The sequence below is a fragment of the Rhipicephalus sanguineus genome, chromosome 8 (assembly GCF_013339695.2).
Source record: "Rhipicephalus sanguineus isolate Rsan-2018 chromosome 8, BIME_Rsan_1.4, whole genome shotgun sequence".
NCBI lineage: Eukaryota > Metazoa > Arthropoda > Arachnida > Ixodida > Ixodidae > Rhipicephalus > Rhipicephalus sanguineus.
The window spans coordinates 13,714,557-13,731,344 of NC_051183.1; the positions used below are offsets into that span (position 1 = coordinate 13,714,557).

General features: G+C 44.3%; 2 protein-coding genes across 5 annotated transcripts in view; both read left to right on the top strand.

The window, feature by feature from the left end:
* The first annotated feature begins 269 nt into the window (after positions 1-269).
* On the top strand, positions 270-5,549 carry LOC119401413 (uncharacterized). Its single transcript, XM_037668195.2, has 3 exons — positions 270-387; positions 1,025-1,188; positions 3,634-5,549. The coding sequence occupies exons 1-3, from the start codon at positions 320-322 to the stop codon at positions 4,053-4,055; spliced, it is 654 nt and encodes a 217-aa protein (XP_037524123.1). The 5' UTR covers positions 270-319; the 3' UTR covers positions 4,056-5,549.
* A 734-nt stretch (positions 5,550-6,283) lies between these two features.
* Positions 6,284-16,788, top strand: part of LOC119401410 (ADP-ribosylation factor GTPase-activating protein 2) — a 33,737-nt gene continuing 23,232 nt past the window's right edge. For all 4 annotated transcript variants that reach the window (XM_037668190.2, XM_037668189.2, XM_037668192.2 and 1 more), the window contains exons 1-4: positions 6,284-6,499; positions 11,226-11,417; positions 12,349-12,480; positions 13,702-13,980. In XM_037668190.2, the coding sequence (XP_037524118.1) occupies positions 6,425-6,499; positions 11,226-11,417; positions 12,349-12,480; positions 13,702-13,980 (678 nt within the window). In that variant the 5' untranslated portion in view covers positions 6,284-6,424. The remainder of the gene's footprint in view (positions 6,500-11,225; positions 11,418-12,348; positions 12,481-13,701; positions 13,981-16,788) is intronic.

Sequence of the window (16,788 nt, forward strand, 5' to 3'; positions counted from 1 at the left end):
ATGTGTGGCTTTTGTACCGGGTGGACTGGCTAAATTGCTAAATTGTAGTACACTAACGCCTCCTCTATTTATTTTTTTTTCTTCCGAAAGAAAATAGAGACGCTATTTTAACGCACAGTTGGCACAGTGACGCTAGTGCCCTGCAGCAGTGGCAAGGCAGAACAGTGGCGGGAAACTTGTACATCACGTTTTATCATGATGCAAAGTTCTGCGTTTCGATTTCGTAGTATTAGCATAATCAGCTCGTCGAAGCCTGTACCTTTCACTGCTTTCACCTCGCAATAGCGTGTAGAGTTATTTAACTCTGTGCGATAAAACAATGAACCTCGTCGAGTTCGAAGACGTGCTTCAGGGCGAACTGGGACGATACGTCAAGATCGTTGGATGGTGCGTACTACGTGAGATCGTCAACCTCGTCGCGTTTCATTTCTTTTATGATCACCAAAGACGTTCGTTAGGCATCGATGAAAAACTATTACATGTTGCTAAGTGTCTGTCGCGGCCGCTTTTATCAACAGTGAAATCGTACGTGACTGTGCGAACCTGCAGCCGCTGTGGCTTCGTGCAATGGTCGAATTACCACTCGGCAACAACCTAAGAAAAATGCCACTCTCATCGATGTCCCTCCCACGGAGAATTTACATGACTATCCAATACCGCTTGCTCATTTTCGTGACGTCAAGCACTTATCATGTGTTTCGGACGGTTGATGTTCCCATACAGAAACACGCTTGTGTCGCTGGCTTTAGGACGGAAACTTGAACGTCCTGGTAAATTTCGTATGGGATTCTGACATCGCTGCTCTGCTAAACATAATCTTTTAGTTAGCAGCGACGAACCTTTAACTCATAATACGCTGGGTGTTTACATTAGACGAGAAAAAAAGTACTTCTGACAAGGCGTGTGGTTGTCCGTGGTTCCGGGTACTGTAATTGCAACAAAACATATTGTAAAGAGAGAGATGAACGCGGCAAACGTGTGAGAGCTCTCTGGCTGCCTTGTCTCTCACTCCATGTTTATGCAGTGTGGTGGGATTTGACGAACTCCAATTCATGGCCATCGTCGAAGATTCCCGGCGAAACAGACTTCCAGTGCGCCTGCCGGCCATAGAAACGAGCGTTAACATTAATAGGTTCCAGATGTTCATGTTCAACGGCATCACAGCACGGAGATATGAAAATGAGGACGGTAAAGTTGTGCCTTCTTCACCCATTTGATAAGTGCTTGTACAGTAGCATGGCATCCCAATCTGTCACTTCACTTTCTGGGGCTAGAACTGTACCTTCAATGAACTAGCGTTCATTTCATGTTCACTTTGTTTTAATTAACACCTGCTGAATCCCATTATGTTAGTAAATTGTTCAAGTAGAACTATTTCTGAATAAGTGCTACACCACACTTCTTTCTTGCGAATTCTGTTTCTAAAGCCATTTCAGTATATCTCTATGACACAGCTGGCATTCGGCCCCTGTCGTGCTCTAAATCACTACCTCAATTCAGATTAGCCTTCAAAGAAGCCCATCACTCAATTCACGCTGTGGAAAATACTCTCTGCCAGTTGGCTCCCATTAAAGACTCCTTGGCACACATAGACTGATGAAAGGAGACAAGCACTTTGGCTTGTATAGAAATGTTGTAGAGCCCTCATAAAGCCAAAACTTTATGCTGTGCAGTTACAGCTACGTGTTTCATAAAGTGCAGTGTGCCGTGACGCCTTGTCCAAGGATAAGTTCATCACCAACTTCAACTATCTACTTGGACATTGTGTTTGTTGTGCAAGTAATATCTTCCTCTCTCAGTAATCTGCCTGATCAGGGGTGCTATTCTGGACACTGTCAAATCCGCCATCTGATTGGCTCAAAATTTTGCCATTATGAATTTTGACTATATGGTGGAATTTAAAAGTGTCCATAATGGCATCCCAGATCAACTTATGCTATAGGCTCCATCATGTGATAAAAAGAATTTAAAAAATTGAGCTACAGAAATGGTAAGTAGTGTATAATAAGGACATGGGGAAAAGGTGTGGAGAGATAGCAATCACTGCAGGTGATCCTAACCTAGCATTTCATGACATATGTTGTGATGCCAAAACCTTAATTGCTTTTTTCTTTTGCTTAAAGGGGCCCTGCAAACACTTTTTGAGCATGGTCATAAAGCACTGCCGATCACTACTTGAGGCTCCTGAGAACATGTGAGTCAAGCATTATATAGCGCAGCACGTGGCCTGGAACTTACAATTAATTTTCAAAGTCGGCTAGAAATTGCCTGCTGCCCCGCCATGGTGGTCTGATGGTTATGGCGCTCAACTGCTGACCCAAAGGTCGCGGGATCGAATCCCGGCCACGGCGGCTACATTTTCGATGGAGGCAAAAATGTTTGAGGCCCGTGTACTTAGATTTAGGTGCACGTTAAAGAACCCCAGGTGGTCGAAATTTCCGGAGCCCTCCACTACGGCGTCTCTCATAATCATATCGTGGTTTTGAGGCGTTAAACCCCAGATATTGTTATATTATGAAATTGCTTCCTCTTCTCTCGACAAATGATGCCATAATCCAAAATGACCGTGTCATCAACACAAAGTGCACGACCATTAGCTGATTTGACCATTGTGAGCTGCATGGTTGCCGTGGCCACCACAGGATGCCATGACATGCCTGTGCTGCACTCTGTAGTGCTAGAATTACACACACTGGTATAAAATTACACAAGTGCGCTCACGATCCCACTGAAAGTAAGCTGCACACTCAAAGAAAAAAAGAAAACAAAGTGCTCAAGGCCCCACCCTGCGCAGCTTTCAGCATGCTTGCTGGTACGAAAGGAAAGAGAAAGCGCTTGAAGCGAAGCATGCGGCAAATCCCTGCAACTCCACTCGCACTTTACGGATTCTAAAAGTTTCTGCGGCATTCACGTCATGAGGCAATAACCTCCTTAACTTAGAAAAGTGCTGCAGAACCCCTTTAAAGGGACACTAAAGAGCAAAACGATTTTTCACGTATTAGTAAACTACTCTTTCACGATATCAAAAACACCACGATTGCCGCGAGAAGGTGCTTAGTAAGCGAAAAAAACGGGCAAAAAGAAAATGTGGGTGGCGATGCCACCTTGAAGTCTGTGCACCATTTGCCATGATGTCACATATTTTGATGGCGCATACTAGGGCCTACGTAGTTCCTAAGCTGTAAAAATGAAGTACGTTGTCCTCTGAGGGGGCCGTAGACTTAAAGTCTGAGGAGATTTTCTTGAGCCAATGACGCCAAAATACGATAAGTACACTTTGAAATCAGTGATGTCATGCGCGGAGATTTTGGCGCGAAATTCATTCTAAAATGAAACTTTGAACTTGATTTGGTCCTCTATTAATGAACCTATGATGGTGAAATTAACGACATTAGAGTTCTCAGAGTAAAATTTATCAATCTAAACCGATTCATTGTTTCTCTTTAGTGTCCCTTTAAGTACTGTGGGTTCTAGCAGTCATAATTGGTAACAAAGAATCAGTCAACAGTATGCAGTGAGTAGCTCATAATACAACTGCAACTGATCTCACTGGCATTTGCATACTAATAAAAGGAATTTTCTGTAACTTTGATGGCACTCAACAACAATCAAATTCATTCCCGTCTATTGCAGAGCGCTGCCTACAAGTGCTGAACTTTATGCACGTCGACCACGGGCTCGATATGAAGGAATTTGACAACGTACAAAGGCTCAGGAGAGAGGTGCTGGCGGAGTGTGTTGCCGTGAACTCCAAGGTCGCAAACAAAGTGTTCGCCGATCTTTGTGATAAAGTCGACTTCATGGTTGAGGACTGGGACGAGTGCGTAGAAGTGGTCGTCAAGCACACCGACAGAGACGAGCCGCTTCCTGTGAACGAGGACCACGTTTCATTGGAGGAGTTTGTCTACGAAAAGTGTGACGAGCCTCGTCTGAAGTGCCTGAGGCCCCTGCCCTTCAAGTACGAGGATCTGGTGAAACAAGTGTTCAAGGCTGTCGGAGAATACCGGTACACCTCACTGTCATTCAAGAGGCTCCTTGAAAGGCTCACGCCCTGATGCGGAAGCGTGTGTCGGTTCGAACGTGCTTGCCTCTTGAGCTATTGAAATTGCGAGAGCGATAACCACAGTGAGTCGGTGATTTCACCTTGATGCCTATAACTAAGTTTGTGCTACCATGTCTTTCAGGTTTCTTTCCTGTTCTCTGTTTACAAATAGTGTACAAGTTGGAAACACAACCCCGATGAAAATTTCTGTTTCCAGCTAGATTATGAATCGGAAGTCTTTCTAGCTTGAAAGACTTACGATTCGATAATTCAGTTTGAAATGGATGGATATCCAGCTGGAACTTCGTCAGTTCCTGGCTGGAATTCGGCCACATTCCAGCTGGAATCGACTTCGAGCTGAATTATAGTGCTATATAGCTGAATTATCGAACTGGAAATCTTTCCAGCTGGAAAAGTTCAATAATCCAGCTGGAAACGGAACTTTTTTCATCTGGGAAGTTGTTGGGTTTATGTGTGATAACTTAATATGGATGTACAGACTAGAAGTGGTATTTAACTGCCGTCTTTCTTGCATATGTCGTCGGGGACAAATTTGAAATGTGAACTTGTAGCTATAAAGTCGAAGACTTATCGTTAATCACTCTGGACACTATGTTATTCACTCATTTGCTGAAATTGGTGTGTTACAATTGTGCTTGTTGAAGCAATAACAAGGCTAGTTTGACATGATGTGTCACAAGAATTGGAACGATAGGGATCTGTTTCAAACAGTCTTGTGTAATCTTTTTGTAATATGTTGTTATTTCCACACTTAGTTATCTTTTACATTATACACTTCACCCATAAGTGCTGTTCAGCGATAGCCATCGGCAAATAATGGAAACTGTACAAGCATTCAATGCTTCTACATAATAGCCATTGAAAAAAGCAATATTTTTTACTCCGTATTTCTCGTTTGTGTCTCGTAATGTAAATATTCATGGGACCACGTTTTACATTTTTTTTATAATGCACATATGTCAGTGGATGCCTCTTCTGATGTATGTTCTTATCTTTGTTTTCTCTGTGTTATCCAAAACACTGAATGTGTTTTCTGACTGCTGTGGGCTTGAATTATATGTGTGTATGACTTAATGATATGACACCTGAATAATCAACATCTAATTATGTTTATAATTAATTTTTCACTTTTTCCCATTGTGTGTATGGTACTATAGTGCCAGCTTATTTTTGTATATGCTTATTTATTGAAATTATCAGTGTCAATTGTGAAACTACCTACAGAATGTTGTATTATACATGTGTACGTATGTAACAAGCTGAAACTGTTTTGTATTTATTGAAAATAAAGTATGAACGTGTTTTTTGTTACTGGTACATATTCATCATTTTATTACTGAATGCTCTGTGGGTGTACACTTTGTTTAATTAGCTGGACGATAATTGTATTGTATTACCGAGCACAAATTTTGCGACTTTACAAGTTTTCCCATGGGCTTGTTAATTAAATGAATGCGCATGACAGAAAAATAAAAACATATATAAGCTAGGGGCTTCTGAGGGAAATGTTTTCTTTTTAGAGAGCGCTCCGCATATCATATAGAAGGAAAAAAGAAATTGAAGCATCTTCAGTGCTATAACGTCGCGAAGACTGGTTAAACACCGGAGCTGGGGGCATCATGTTGCTATTTCATTGCTCGACTTAGCTCATAACGTTTAATTAGTGGACCGCGGAGGTGAGTAGATCAGTGGGGCTTTTCCAATTTCTGTTGCACGTGCCCGCTAGGAGTTGCGTTACGCTCCGCAGGGACTAACCTCGACCTTTAATACCTCCGCCGTTAAAAATTCACGCACTCCTTTTTTTTTTAACAGTTAAATACCTCACGCGTTAGCTTCCCCAAATTTCTTAATTCTTATTGTTTGCACCTGCTTCAACGCGCTCTTTGATTCATGCATTTGCGCGCCATCGGTGCAACAGCTGTGACGCACAATGGGAAAAATTTCCGCTGTTTTTTGTTTTTTTTTCTATTCTATTCATCGAATGCGCACCGCGTGAAGGTATACAGCTGATTTGCGCGATAAACCGCGTGGTTTTAATCCGGTTTATTCCTGCTCCGTTTGTTTTGACGGCTTCGACTGAACGTCAAACGAAAATAGAAACAAAGAAGGTAGACAGGAGAAAGAGCGCGCATTCGAAGGGGACCGAGATTCGCTCAAAAAAACGGGTTCGACTAGTCGCACGATCGACTCCGATAGGCTCCTCCTTGGCAAGGTTGCGAAAGCGACATCGCAAGAAGTGCCCCGCACGCGCAAGAAAGCGCGCGCAAAAGCGAAACAAGCAAAAGCAACGCGCCAACACATCCCGCCGAAGCCGGCGCTCACCCGTCTCTCCCGTCTGGCCACCACAGGCAGTCGGCCAACATGGCAGATCAAGCGCCTAGTAAGTCTGATATAACGACGATTTTTAAGCGACTCCGGTCAATACCAGCGAACAAGGTAAGTCAGAACGAACTAAACACTCGCTACGGGGTCCTACTCGAAGGGCCCCATCTAAAGTACCGCTCGAACCACCGCCCCAGCTGACGGTATCGGACTCCGCAACCACGGTCTGCGCTTTCGTAGTGACATCGCTCTCGCCTGGGACTCGGAAAAGAACACGTCGCACAACGTCGCGACGTTCCGTGTAGTCACGTTAAGTTCCTCGCGTACGATCAGTCTAATGAAAAAAGCATTGACGGCGCTTAAGCTCGGTTTCGCTTATTCCGAACGGTTGCGTCAGTGTCAACCGGCCACCATATGCTTATCCGGTTTTATAATATTGAAATGTATCGCCTATCTGTGTCATCTTGCGCGGCGCGTCAGCTTTCGGCTTACTTGCGTGCAGCGTTTCTGCGGTATCCGAAAGGCGCCGCGCTGATATAGCTGTAGCCTGTTTTTTCCGTGTCAGATTGCGGGCGTAACCTTGGGCGGCTCTGCTTTCTGTTCGTTAGAAAAGCTCACCGGTACACAGAGCTAAGCAATTGTGTCATTCGAGTACGCGAGTTTCGAAGTGTTTCTTGCCATTTGCCGTGAATTAGCGTTGTCTACCGGATTGACGCTTTCGAACTTCTCACCAGCGGTCGTTTAAACGTCTGTCGAACAAAGCAGTCGTCTCTGAACAAGATGTAAAGAATACAGAAGGAACATTGTGTTTCATTGTGCCAGCAACGATCAGGAACATATTCATTCATTTATTCATCGTACCTTACACTTAGTAACGAACACGTTAAGAAAAGGGGGGGGGGGGATGGATACACAAACAGAATTAAATCAATAACTATTTTTAAGGAAGTATCGTACTGATGAAAAAAAAAAAAAACCCAGCGCTACAGCCTTAGTACAATCGAACTGGATAACGTTGTGTAAGACAAGCGATCCAGTTATGTGGAACAGACCACACACACTGTGAAGCTTTCAGATATAATGTGCCCCAAGTTATGCCAGTGTTTGATCGTTTTCACCAGTGGTGTGAAAATCAAACAGCAAACACTGCCTGCAACTGCTTTCAGTGCGCATTGTTGCAAACCTCTACATCCTTCTCTGTGGTAGAAAGCAGTGAATGGTTCTACATTTAAGAGAACAGTTAACTGGACAAATGACAATCCTTCCACACTTGAATAGTCACTGAAATTGTGGCTCTCTAGTTCTCAAAGGCTGCTACATCTTGATCCAATGTTGAATGACATCGCCAGCTTCCCTTTTCTAGCGCTAGAATCACGTGTACAATGTTTACGCTATGATGGGACATGATGGGATGATGGAGACGTTGCATGAAACTGCTACCGGTTTCGGTTTCGTCACATTGTTTCTTGGTTATTTAAAACTACTGACGAGTCTCTGAGCAAATTGAACCACCCTAGCTGTTACAGGACTGTCAATCCCATTTGTTTTTATTGCTGCCATATCCAGCGTCACGAATTCCGTGCTCTCAAAAATATCTGCCATGATTAAATTAAGTACAGTATGTAATTACAGCCGCAGAGTAAACTGGAACAGGAGAAAGATAAACGGTGCATTTCATACCAGAAGCAAGGGTTTAATATAAATTCACTCATTTACACTCCAAGTAAAATGTGTGTGCTAGAATAACCTTTTTTTCCCTTTAGTGCAGATGCTAGGAGTACTGAAGCACACAATTGTTACAACACTCTATGGCAACCATTGATAATGCGGAAATAGCATTAAATCAACAGTCTTCATTGATGAACAGATTCCTTGATGAACATCTGCGAATTATTTAAAATTTCCTATTTGTCTACATTGCTGTTAACCACATCAATGTAAGTTGTACAGAAAAGAGCCATTTCTTATGTGCAACATGGCACGAGTTTAGACATAGGCTTGGATCAACACAATAGAACAACAGAGGTTCACATCTGCGAAACTGTCAGCTGCAATAAAAAAAACGGGATGATGGTTGTATAGACGATACGTGTCATTCCTCCATTCGTGCTATGAAGTCTAGTGGCACACGGCAGTCAAAATTACAGTATTCTTTTTTTCAACTAACCCTTGCTGAAACTTTAACGAGTTTATAGATGGCGAGGCAAGCGAACAGGGAAAAGCAGAAGCAGTGTTGCCAGATGGCTGGCTGGCTGGCTTTAGTTAACACGTGAGTTCACTCTTGAATAAGAAATGAGGGATATAAGAGAAATGAATGGAATACACACAGCTTTAACTAAAGTGTGAAAGTGCAACAGTGGTAGTGTTTGCAACTTCGTAAGCATGCTGCTGCGTGTGATCGTTTCAGCCTCAACTTCCATTTCACTGGCATTTATAATAGAGCACTTATAAATATACGGTGTTTAAGTCATTAAGCATCGTCATCATTAGCTGATTTTATTGCATTATAGCCTACAACGACTGCTACACCACAAGAATTCTTACTGTTGCCGCACAGTTTAAGTTTAGATGGAAGTGCATATGAGATCTTTGATTGCCTCCTTTCTAAGGTCGCCATGGCTCTTTAATGTTTGCGAAGAGAGATGACTCGGGATAATTTGGCAATATTTCACTTCCTTTTTGGCATAATATGTTGGTTGAACATATGATGAAGGGTTATCTTGGCAATCTGTCACATCTGATCTGCGCTGTAGTCATGGCTGAATTAAGTATAGGTTTCATCATAGTTTGATGAGCTGCCTGGCAGATAGAATGCTTGACAGGGCTTGCGTATGCATTTCTAGTAAAAGTGGTGCAGGATGAACTCTGCTCGTCGACGGTGATCTATTTTTTCTCATACTGCCATAGGTGAGCGGACTTCATCTCAGTGTTTTGCTCTGGCGTGCTATCTGAGGCGCTATCTTGTACACATTCTCTGATAGAACATTCTATCGTGCCGCACAGGATTGGTCGAGGCTCATTTCATGGTCAGACGTGAGCAGCAACTGGAAAAGGCAGTGCTGTCAGTCATCTTGTCTGCTAATCGAAGAATGGGCACTGAATGGACGGAGACACCATTCCGTCCGATAGAATGGATACAGAACGGTCTTTGGACAACTTGGATTGGGTCGAAATGTAAGCTTTCGAGCTGGAGAATCGAATTAGCCTGTTTTGTGTCTGGCTTAATTCAATCCAGCTCCGGTAGTTTGCGAAAATGGCAACCAGCACCCCCACCGAACATCTCGTCAAATTGCCACGCCACCTAGTGCCCAATCAAGACATTAACACAAATAAATTGTTATAATCATCGCATTCTTCAATGCTTTGAAGCTTTGAAAAAAAAAATGCCCCCAACATTGACGTTTAGTTATAATAATTCTACATTTCTTCATGCATTTAAAACATTTCTGAATTCCCCCGACAGATTACCAAAACGTGACGCATTCTTCCAGGGTGCTTGCCCTTTGCCTATTGGCCGTTTGCTCCCTCTCTTTCTCTTGTGACGTTGCGTTCTGTTCTTTCACAGAATGTGTACAAGATTTTTCCACTGGATATTGTCAAATTCCACCGTTGGTCAACTCTGATTGGCTCAGAGGGCTGCTATGGCCTCCGTGATTGACTTAAACTGCCGCATTACGAAATTTGACAATATGGCAAAATTTGAATGTCCAGAATAGCACCCCTGCTCTGGTAGACATGACTTGTTGGACAGCGAAAGCAGGAATGAGTTTTCATTGCGTGGACGAATTAAAGAATGTTGGCAAGAGAGGCTCACAATAACAGAATTTGGCCATTTTTCGTGGCAATTTGGGCTAACAGCTTGGTACACAAAGGGTTAATGAAATTAAATTATATCATCGTTGGTTTATGGGGTTTGAAGTCCCTAAGAGACTGAAACTATGAGAGATGCCATAGTGGAGGGCTCCGGATAATTTCGACCACCTGGGTTTCTTTTAACGTGCCCCGACATCGCACAGTACTTGGGCGTCTAGTATTTTTCGTCAATTCAAAATGTGACTGCTGCAGCTGGGTACGAACCCTCATCTTCTGGGTCAGCAGCCGAGCACTATAACCACTGTGCCACTGCAGTGGCTGAAATTAAATGAAATGTTTCTGCTTGCAAAAGGAGGGGAAACAGTGCGAAATTCAATGAATCACAAGAAAGGTAAAAAAAAATTGTAAGTTAGCATTGTTGTTGTCCCTTCTTCATCTTATATTCCATCGAATTTTGCACTGTTTCCCCTGCTTTTGGAACCATGAGTTAACTAGCCCAAGCCTCAACCTTCGCAAATGTTTCTGGGTTGTTCGCCCGCCGCGATGGTCTGGTGGTTATAGTGCTCGACTGCCGACCCAAAGGTTGCGGGACCGAATCCCGGCCACAGCAACTGCATTTCTACAGAAGCAACATGCTGGAAGCCCATGTGCTTAGATTTGAGTGCACATAAAAAGTCAGGCGGTCGAAATTTCCGGAGCCCTCCACTACGGTGTCTCTCATAAGCATATTGTGGTTTTGGGACGTTAAACCCCAAAAATTAATATTATAATTCTGGTCACGTGACCGGCATGACGCCTACTACTTCTACGACGACGACGATGGCACTGGGTAGACTACAGCTTCGCCTAAAAATCAGTTGTAAGTCAGTGCTGTGGTCATCCCTTTAAGTCTTGTATTCCGTTGAATTTTCAATGGTTTCCTCTGCTTTTGCAACCGTGAAGCAACTAGCCCAAGCCTCAACCCTAGCAAGTGTGTCCGGATGGTTGATTACATGCAGAGACTTCCACTGCCTGTCTGCTTGTGCAGGTGTGCTTCGATTGTGGTGCCAAGAACCCGACGTGGGCCAGTGTCACCTATGGCGTGTTCATTTGCATGGACTGCTCAGCAGTCCATCGGTCCCTGGGTGTGCACTTGTCCTTCGTGCGATCTACCCAGCTGGACACCAACTGGACTTGGCTACAGCTGCGTGCCATGCAAGTGGGCGGCAACGCCAGTGCCGTGAGTTGCCTCTCTTTTGCTCTTGTCTATGTGGAACCACTGCATCTAGCTTGCGTTGGTCTACGTGTTGTGGTGGTGTTGATTGCCTTGTCATTAGAGCCAGATTTTAAGTTCTCTGCAGGATACCCGTCCTATAGCATGGCGCCTTGCATACTGTCACACGCACGCTCTGCATAGTGTAGATCATAGAGTTTAGTAATAATCCACTAGAGGGAAATTTGACGTTAGTGTCTGTGGGAGCTGTAGCACCTGGTGCTTCAGTCAGCATGGGAATGATGGTTAGTACATGGATTTGCCCAAGTTTCATTCTTTTTGGCTCCGTGTGGCGTGCAGCCGCTTTGCCGCAAGACGAAGTTCAGCAAAAGTTCAGCAGTGCCACTTCACCACCTTAACTCTTTTAGGCTCACCAATTTGAATTGGCTTACGAGGTTCATGGTGAGCCATTGTTTTATCCGAAACAAATGCCAAAGCAGAACAAAAAACAAAGCCACAAGGGCGTGAGAAGCCGCAAGCATGAAGACTAGGCAAATCCATGTACTACCCATCGCTGTCACGGTGGCTGAACAATCGCAGCACCACAGTTCCCTCTAGTAAATATTGTGGGAAACTCTTAATATAGATTATGGAGAGCCCAGAGCACCCTCTCGGGGTGCGGATTGGTTTACTCTGAGGTTTACTATTGGTTTACTCAATAAAAATAAACATTTTTTCTAACACTAACCAGTGTGGAGTCACTTCCTTTTGTGCTCCTCGAGCTGACGACATGGTGTCAGAAGTGTGATACTTCTGATATAGTTAAAAATAGTAAAAAAAATGTTAATTGGGACTGGCCAATAACCATAACTAGCACCCATGTAGTTATACAGATATTTATAGAGGACTGCATTGTCCATTGTGTGCATGTGTACTGACTGTCCCGTCGTGTACGCAGGTGTCATATTTCCAGCAGCATAGCTGTACAAGCACAGATGCGCAACAGAAGTACAACAGCCGAGCTGCGCAGCTGTACCGGGAGAAGATACACCAGCAGTCTGCCACGGCGATGCGTGTTTATGGCACCAATGTATGTATTGCTGTTTCATGCAGTGCACCTAACCTAACCTAACCTAATCTAACCTAACATATTTAAGGGCCACTAAACAGCAATACTGAGTCGAACTGGTAAATTGTAATTCTGCTGTGCTGGAAAAGGACAGTTTTACGGCGAGTATAAGGTTCGCAATACAGAAAACAATGTAAATAGTGAAGAACACCTGGCATCTTGTGCACCGTCTGTATGTAGGGTCATGGTCTTCGACATTTTCATCGGGTCGGGACTGGCTAATTATTTGTTGATGAAGGACTAGATTGCATTCTTAAAGCAGTGCATTCAGAAATGTTTGTACCTAGCTTTTAATGCTTTGTTAGGTAGCTGGGGCCAGAATTCATTGAACATGCAGCAAATGACTAGAAATCGTAGAGAATGTGTAAGAAGGGCAATCTTCCGAGGGGCGTGTTTGTTGTGAAATGCAGCCATACGAAGCCAACAGATACCGAAGCCAAAGAAACTGTAGAGGAAGTTATCAGTAGTTTTTAAGTTAAAATGTATTGATTATGAGATGAGTGGAGATGAAAGTGGGGGAAAAGAAACAACTTGCTGCCTGTGGTACCAAACCCACAACCTTTGCGTTGTGTGTACAGTCCACTGCGGTGGTGGTTGCTTCCCCGTGCACACTCTTGAGTATTCGTGTATGTGCGACCCCTGGAGTGTTGGGCAGTACCACTCATGGCCATGGCAGTTGATGTAAAACATTCTTTTTGCTCGTCAGTGTTGTGTAGTACATCAACATTAGAAGCAGGCATCCGACCGATAAACGCTCGCGTGCTACTTAAAGGCACATTCGTTTCCACACATAGCCTTCATTTTATAGTTACCACACTTGAATTAAAAGCTACAAATAACTTTCTCTACGAAGTTTAGCCAACTTAATAGCAATTCCAGATACAGCGAGTGCTCGGTTATTGAGAATGATAGCATGATTGTCAATGTTCTCGTGTAGTCTGTCACAGCCCATGTTAAACATAACAAACATATTGTGACTCCAACCTCGTCTAGAGTAAATGCCGAAGGTGCCACTCTCCTTGTGTCCCAACTAATAAGTGTATAAGCGGGCTCAACTGTACTTTCCGTGTCTTTGTTATCTGTTGGATTTATGTGACAGAAATTGTAGGGAGTGTCAAGCTGTTTAGAGTTGGTCAAATCTCAGCGAATGTGTGATTGAACGAGAAAACGTACTTGTTGTAGCCTCTGATGGACCATCATGAGCATGCACCGGAAAGCCCCGAATCCAAGGAGGAGCATGACTTCTTCCGAGAGCACGAAGAAGCCCTGGCAGCCCGGGCGAGCAGTGTCGATCAGCAGCCATGTGAGCCGGGTGCACTGTTCAAGCCGCCTCCAGCCGAGCCGGTCCAGGTGACCGCCTCCCTGGCTGGCAGTGCTCTCGCTGGCTCTTCGTCGACACCCTCATCCTCTTCAACCCGGAAGGTCCAGCGGAAGCCAGGAAAAGGCCTTGGAGCACAGAAGGTATTTGGTCTCACTCTGTGCGTTTACTTTTAATAACGCCTATAGACTCTGAATGTTGTATGGCTCGTGTGCGAAACGTGTGAATGTTGTGCATTCTGATGCTGCAAAGGTTCTGATCGCTGTAGATGCCGAATAGTGATTTTGGTGGTTGGAAGTTTCTGGTCGCTGTAGATGCGGAATGGGCATTTTGGTGGTGGGAAGTTCTGGTTAATGTAGGCAGGTACCGAATGATCTCAGTGTGAACAAGCCACTAATTTGTCCGTGGCAAGGACATAGGGCGGGACCTTCTTTGTGGCAGTAGCGCTTACTGTATGAAATTGAACAGGAAAGGCACAGGTCATTTATGGACTTTACAGCTGCCTCATCTTAAAGGGACACTAAAGGCAAATATTAAGTCGACGTTGATTGTTAAAATAGCGGTCCAAAAACCTCGTAGTGCTACTTCAGTGCCAAGGAAGTGGTTATTTTGAAATAAGATCACATTTTAGTGGTCCGCATTGCGTTAGCACACTTCAAGTCACCCGCCTCAAAGCGGTCTTTCTCACGTCACTGCTGCCGTGCCCAACGTTCCCAGCCTTTACTGCGCAGCGGCGTGCACTGGTGGCATGCATCATTCGGGCATCCGGCAACATCACATGCATGCGGCATTTTGTCGAACTTTGTGTCAGAGCGACTTTCACGAGCGCGCAAAACACGCGGCAGTATGCGATACCGAAACTACCACTGAGATGCGACCGCGTGAGCGAATCAGGGCGCTGGGCGAAGCGCAGTTCGGCAAAAACGGAACCTTTGAACCACGCGCGCCGTTCCCCATGGCAACGCCAAAGAGGTTCTTTTTTCCATTAATCAAACAGAAACGAACAAGCAGCATTTTATTACGTCTCTTGAGGCACGGAAGGTTATTTTTTATTGCAGCTAGTTTGATTACGAGTGATTAATTGTAGTCGGACTCTCATGTCATGGGGATCATTTCCAAAACGTCCCGCTCGTGGCGCTCATCGTGTGATACATTTCGCTTGATTTCTCGATAAGTAGGACACTGCTGTGATAATCTTGCCGTTTTAGACGCTGTCATACATTGAGCTTTCACTCTGACATAAATTGTTGTTTGCCTTTTGTGTCCCTTTAAGTGGACACACATCCGCCATGGGGTGAGAAAATGTGGCACTCTTTGTAAGCTAAACCGTCCATTTTAATTTGTTTTCCCAAGTCTAGAACTCATGCTGCTAAATGTAATCACCACCCATACTAGCCACACTATATTTTAAATTTATCTTTAAAGCTGTACTGGTGGTGTTTGTAACTGTGCTGTAGATTTCAGTTGTTTCTGTGCATGTTTCAAGGGTTGAAGTGTTCCTTTGACCCACCACTTATCTATGACTGGGTTCAATATGGTTGCTGTGACATCTCTTCCTGGGTTTGCGGTCATTTTCACTGCTTGCAGTGCAAACAATTATTTGGGTTCAGTGACCATTAACTTGATTGTGTTGTCGTTGGAGGGCGCAACGTTGATATCTATAGACCTATCCATAGGGGTGATAGCACCTCATTCTGAATTGCTGCACATTACTATTGGGACGTGTATGCATTATTTCTGTTTTGTTTAGTTAGTGCCTTTCGCCCACTACAAAATGTTACAAAAGTCATAGCTTGGTGCAGGATGTGCCTCCACGTATCAGAAACTTCTCGAATGCCATCATCGATTCTAATTGGATTGCATGCATGACACAAATAGCGCCTTACGTACTAGAACTTGTGCGAGTACCAGAGATTACGCTGGAATGTACAGTGGCGCGTCTATAGCCAATGCATTTCACCCGTAGATCATATTTGACAACCCTCGGTGCTCGCTGCGATCGTTGTGCTGTGAATGTTCTTTGTTTCGCTGGGCACAAGCTTGTCCAATACAGAATTCAACCTTTAAAGGGCACTGACACAAAATTTTGCTGCTGAGATAGCCTGCAGAGTCTATTTCCGTGAACACGCATATATCATCTACCAAATCTCAACAGCAAATACAGCTTGGAAGGTAATTTATATGAATTTTGAAGTTCGCGTGTACAATCCAGTGCTATACGTCGCACCTCATGACATTGGCATCATCTAAGGTGACCTGATGGTGACCCCCCAACTTCCGCGATGGCACCACTGTAGCCGAGCTCCGAGCTGGCACCGCTAGTAATAATGACGTCATGGTCGCCATTGCCCCTTTGCCGCGCTTGCACCAGCAGACTTACATTCGGTGGTTGCTCGCGAGTCTGTGCCCATGGCGAACGTGCCAAAAGCATGGAAGCCTCAAGAAAGTCGTCATGACAATGATAACAATGACATCACGCAGCAAGGGCGGCAGCCGAAAGAACGCAAGCAGATGATGCATGCCACGCGATGGTGCGTCACAGTAATGTGTGCTTGTGTGGTTGAGTGTCTTTACCACGTTGCGCACGCTAGGTGGTGTTAGTTGCACATGGCGGCTTGCCGGTCATGGAGCTATCCCAAACAGAAACTAAGACTGGCTGGTAATGAACAGACTGTAAATATTTGTCTGTCGCGTGCTGCAGCAAGTGATGTGCTAGGTTATGTATAACAGACCCCCAGTAAGATAGTCTATTTAAAAAAAAAAAGAACAGGCTGATATTTTTGTGTCCGTCACGTAACGATATTGCCACGAGCATGGGATGACATTGCGCTAGTATTCTATTGTGTGTATGTGCCACTGTAAAACTGATGAGAGGAGAAGGAAGTGGAAAAGACGAAGAAGTCGTGTTTCCTGTGTTGGTTCAGCTCGACGTCCTGGTGCGCCGACAGACA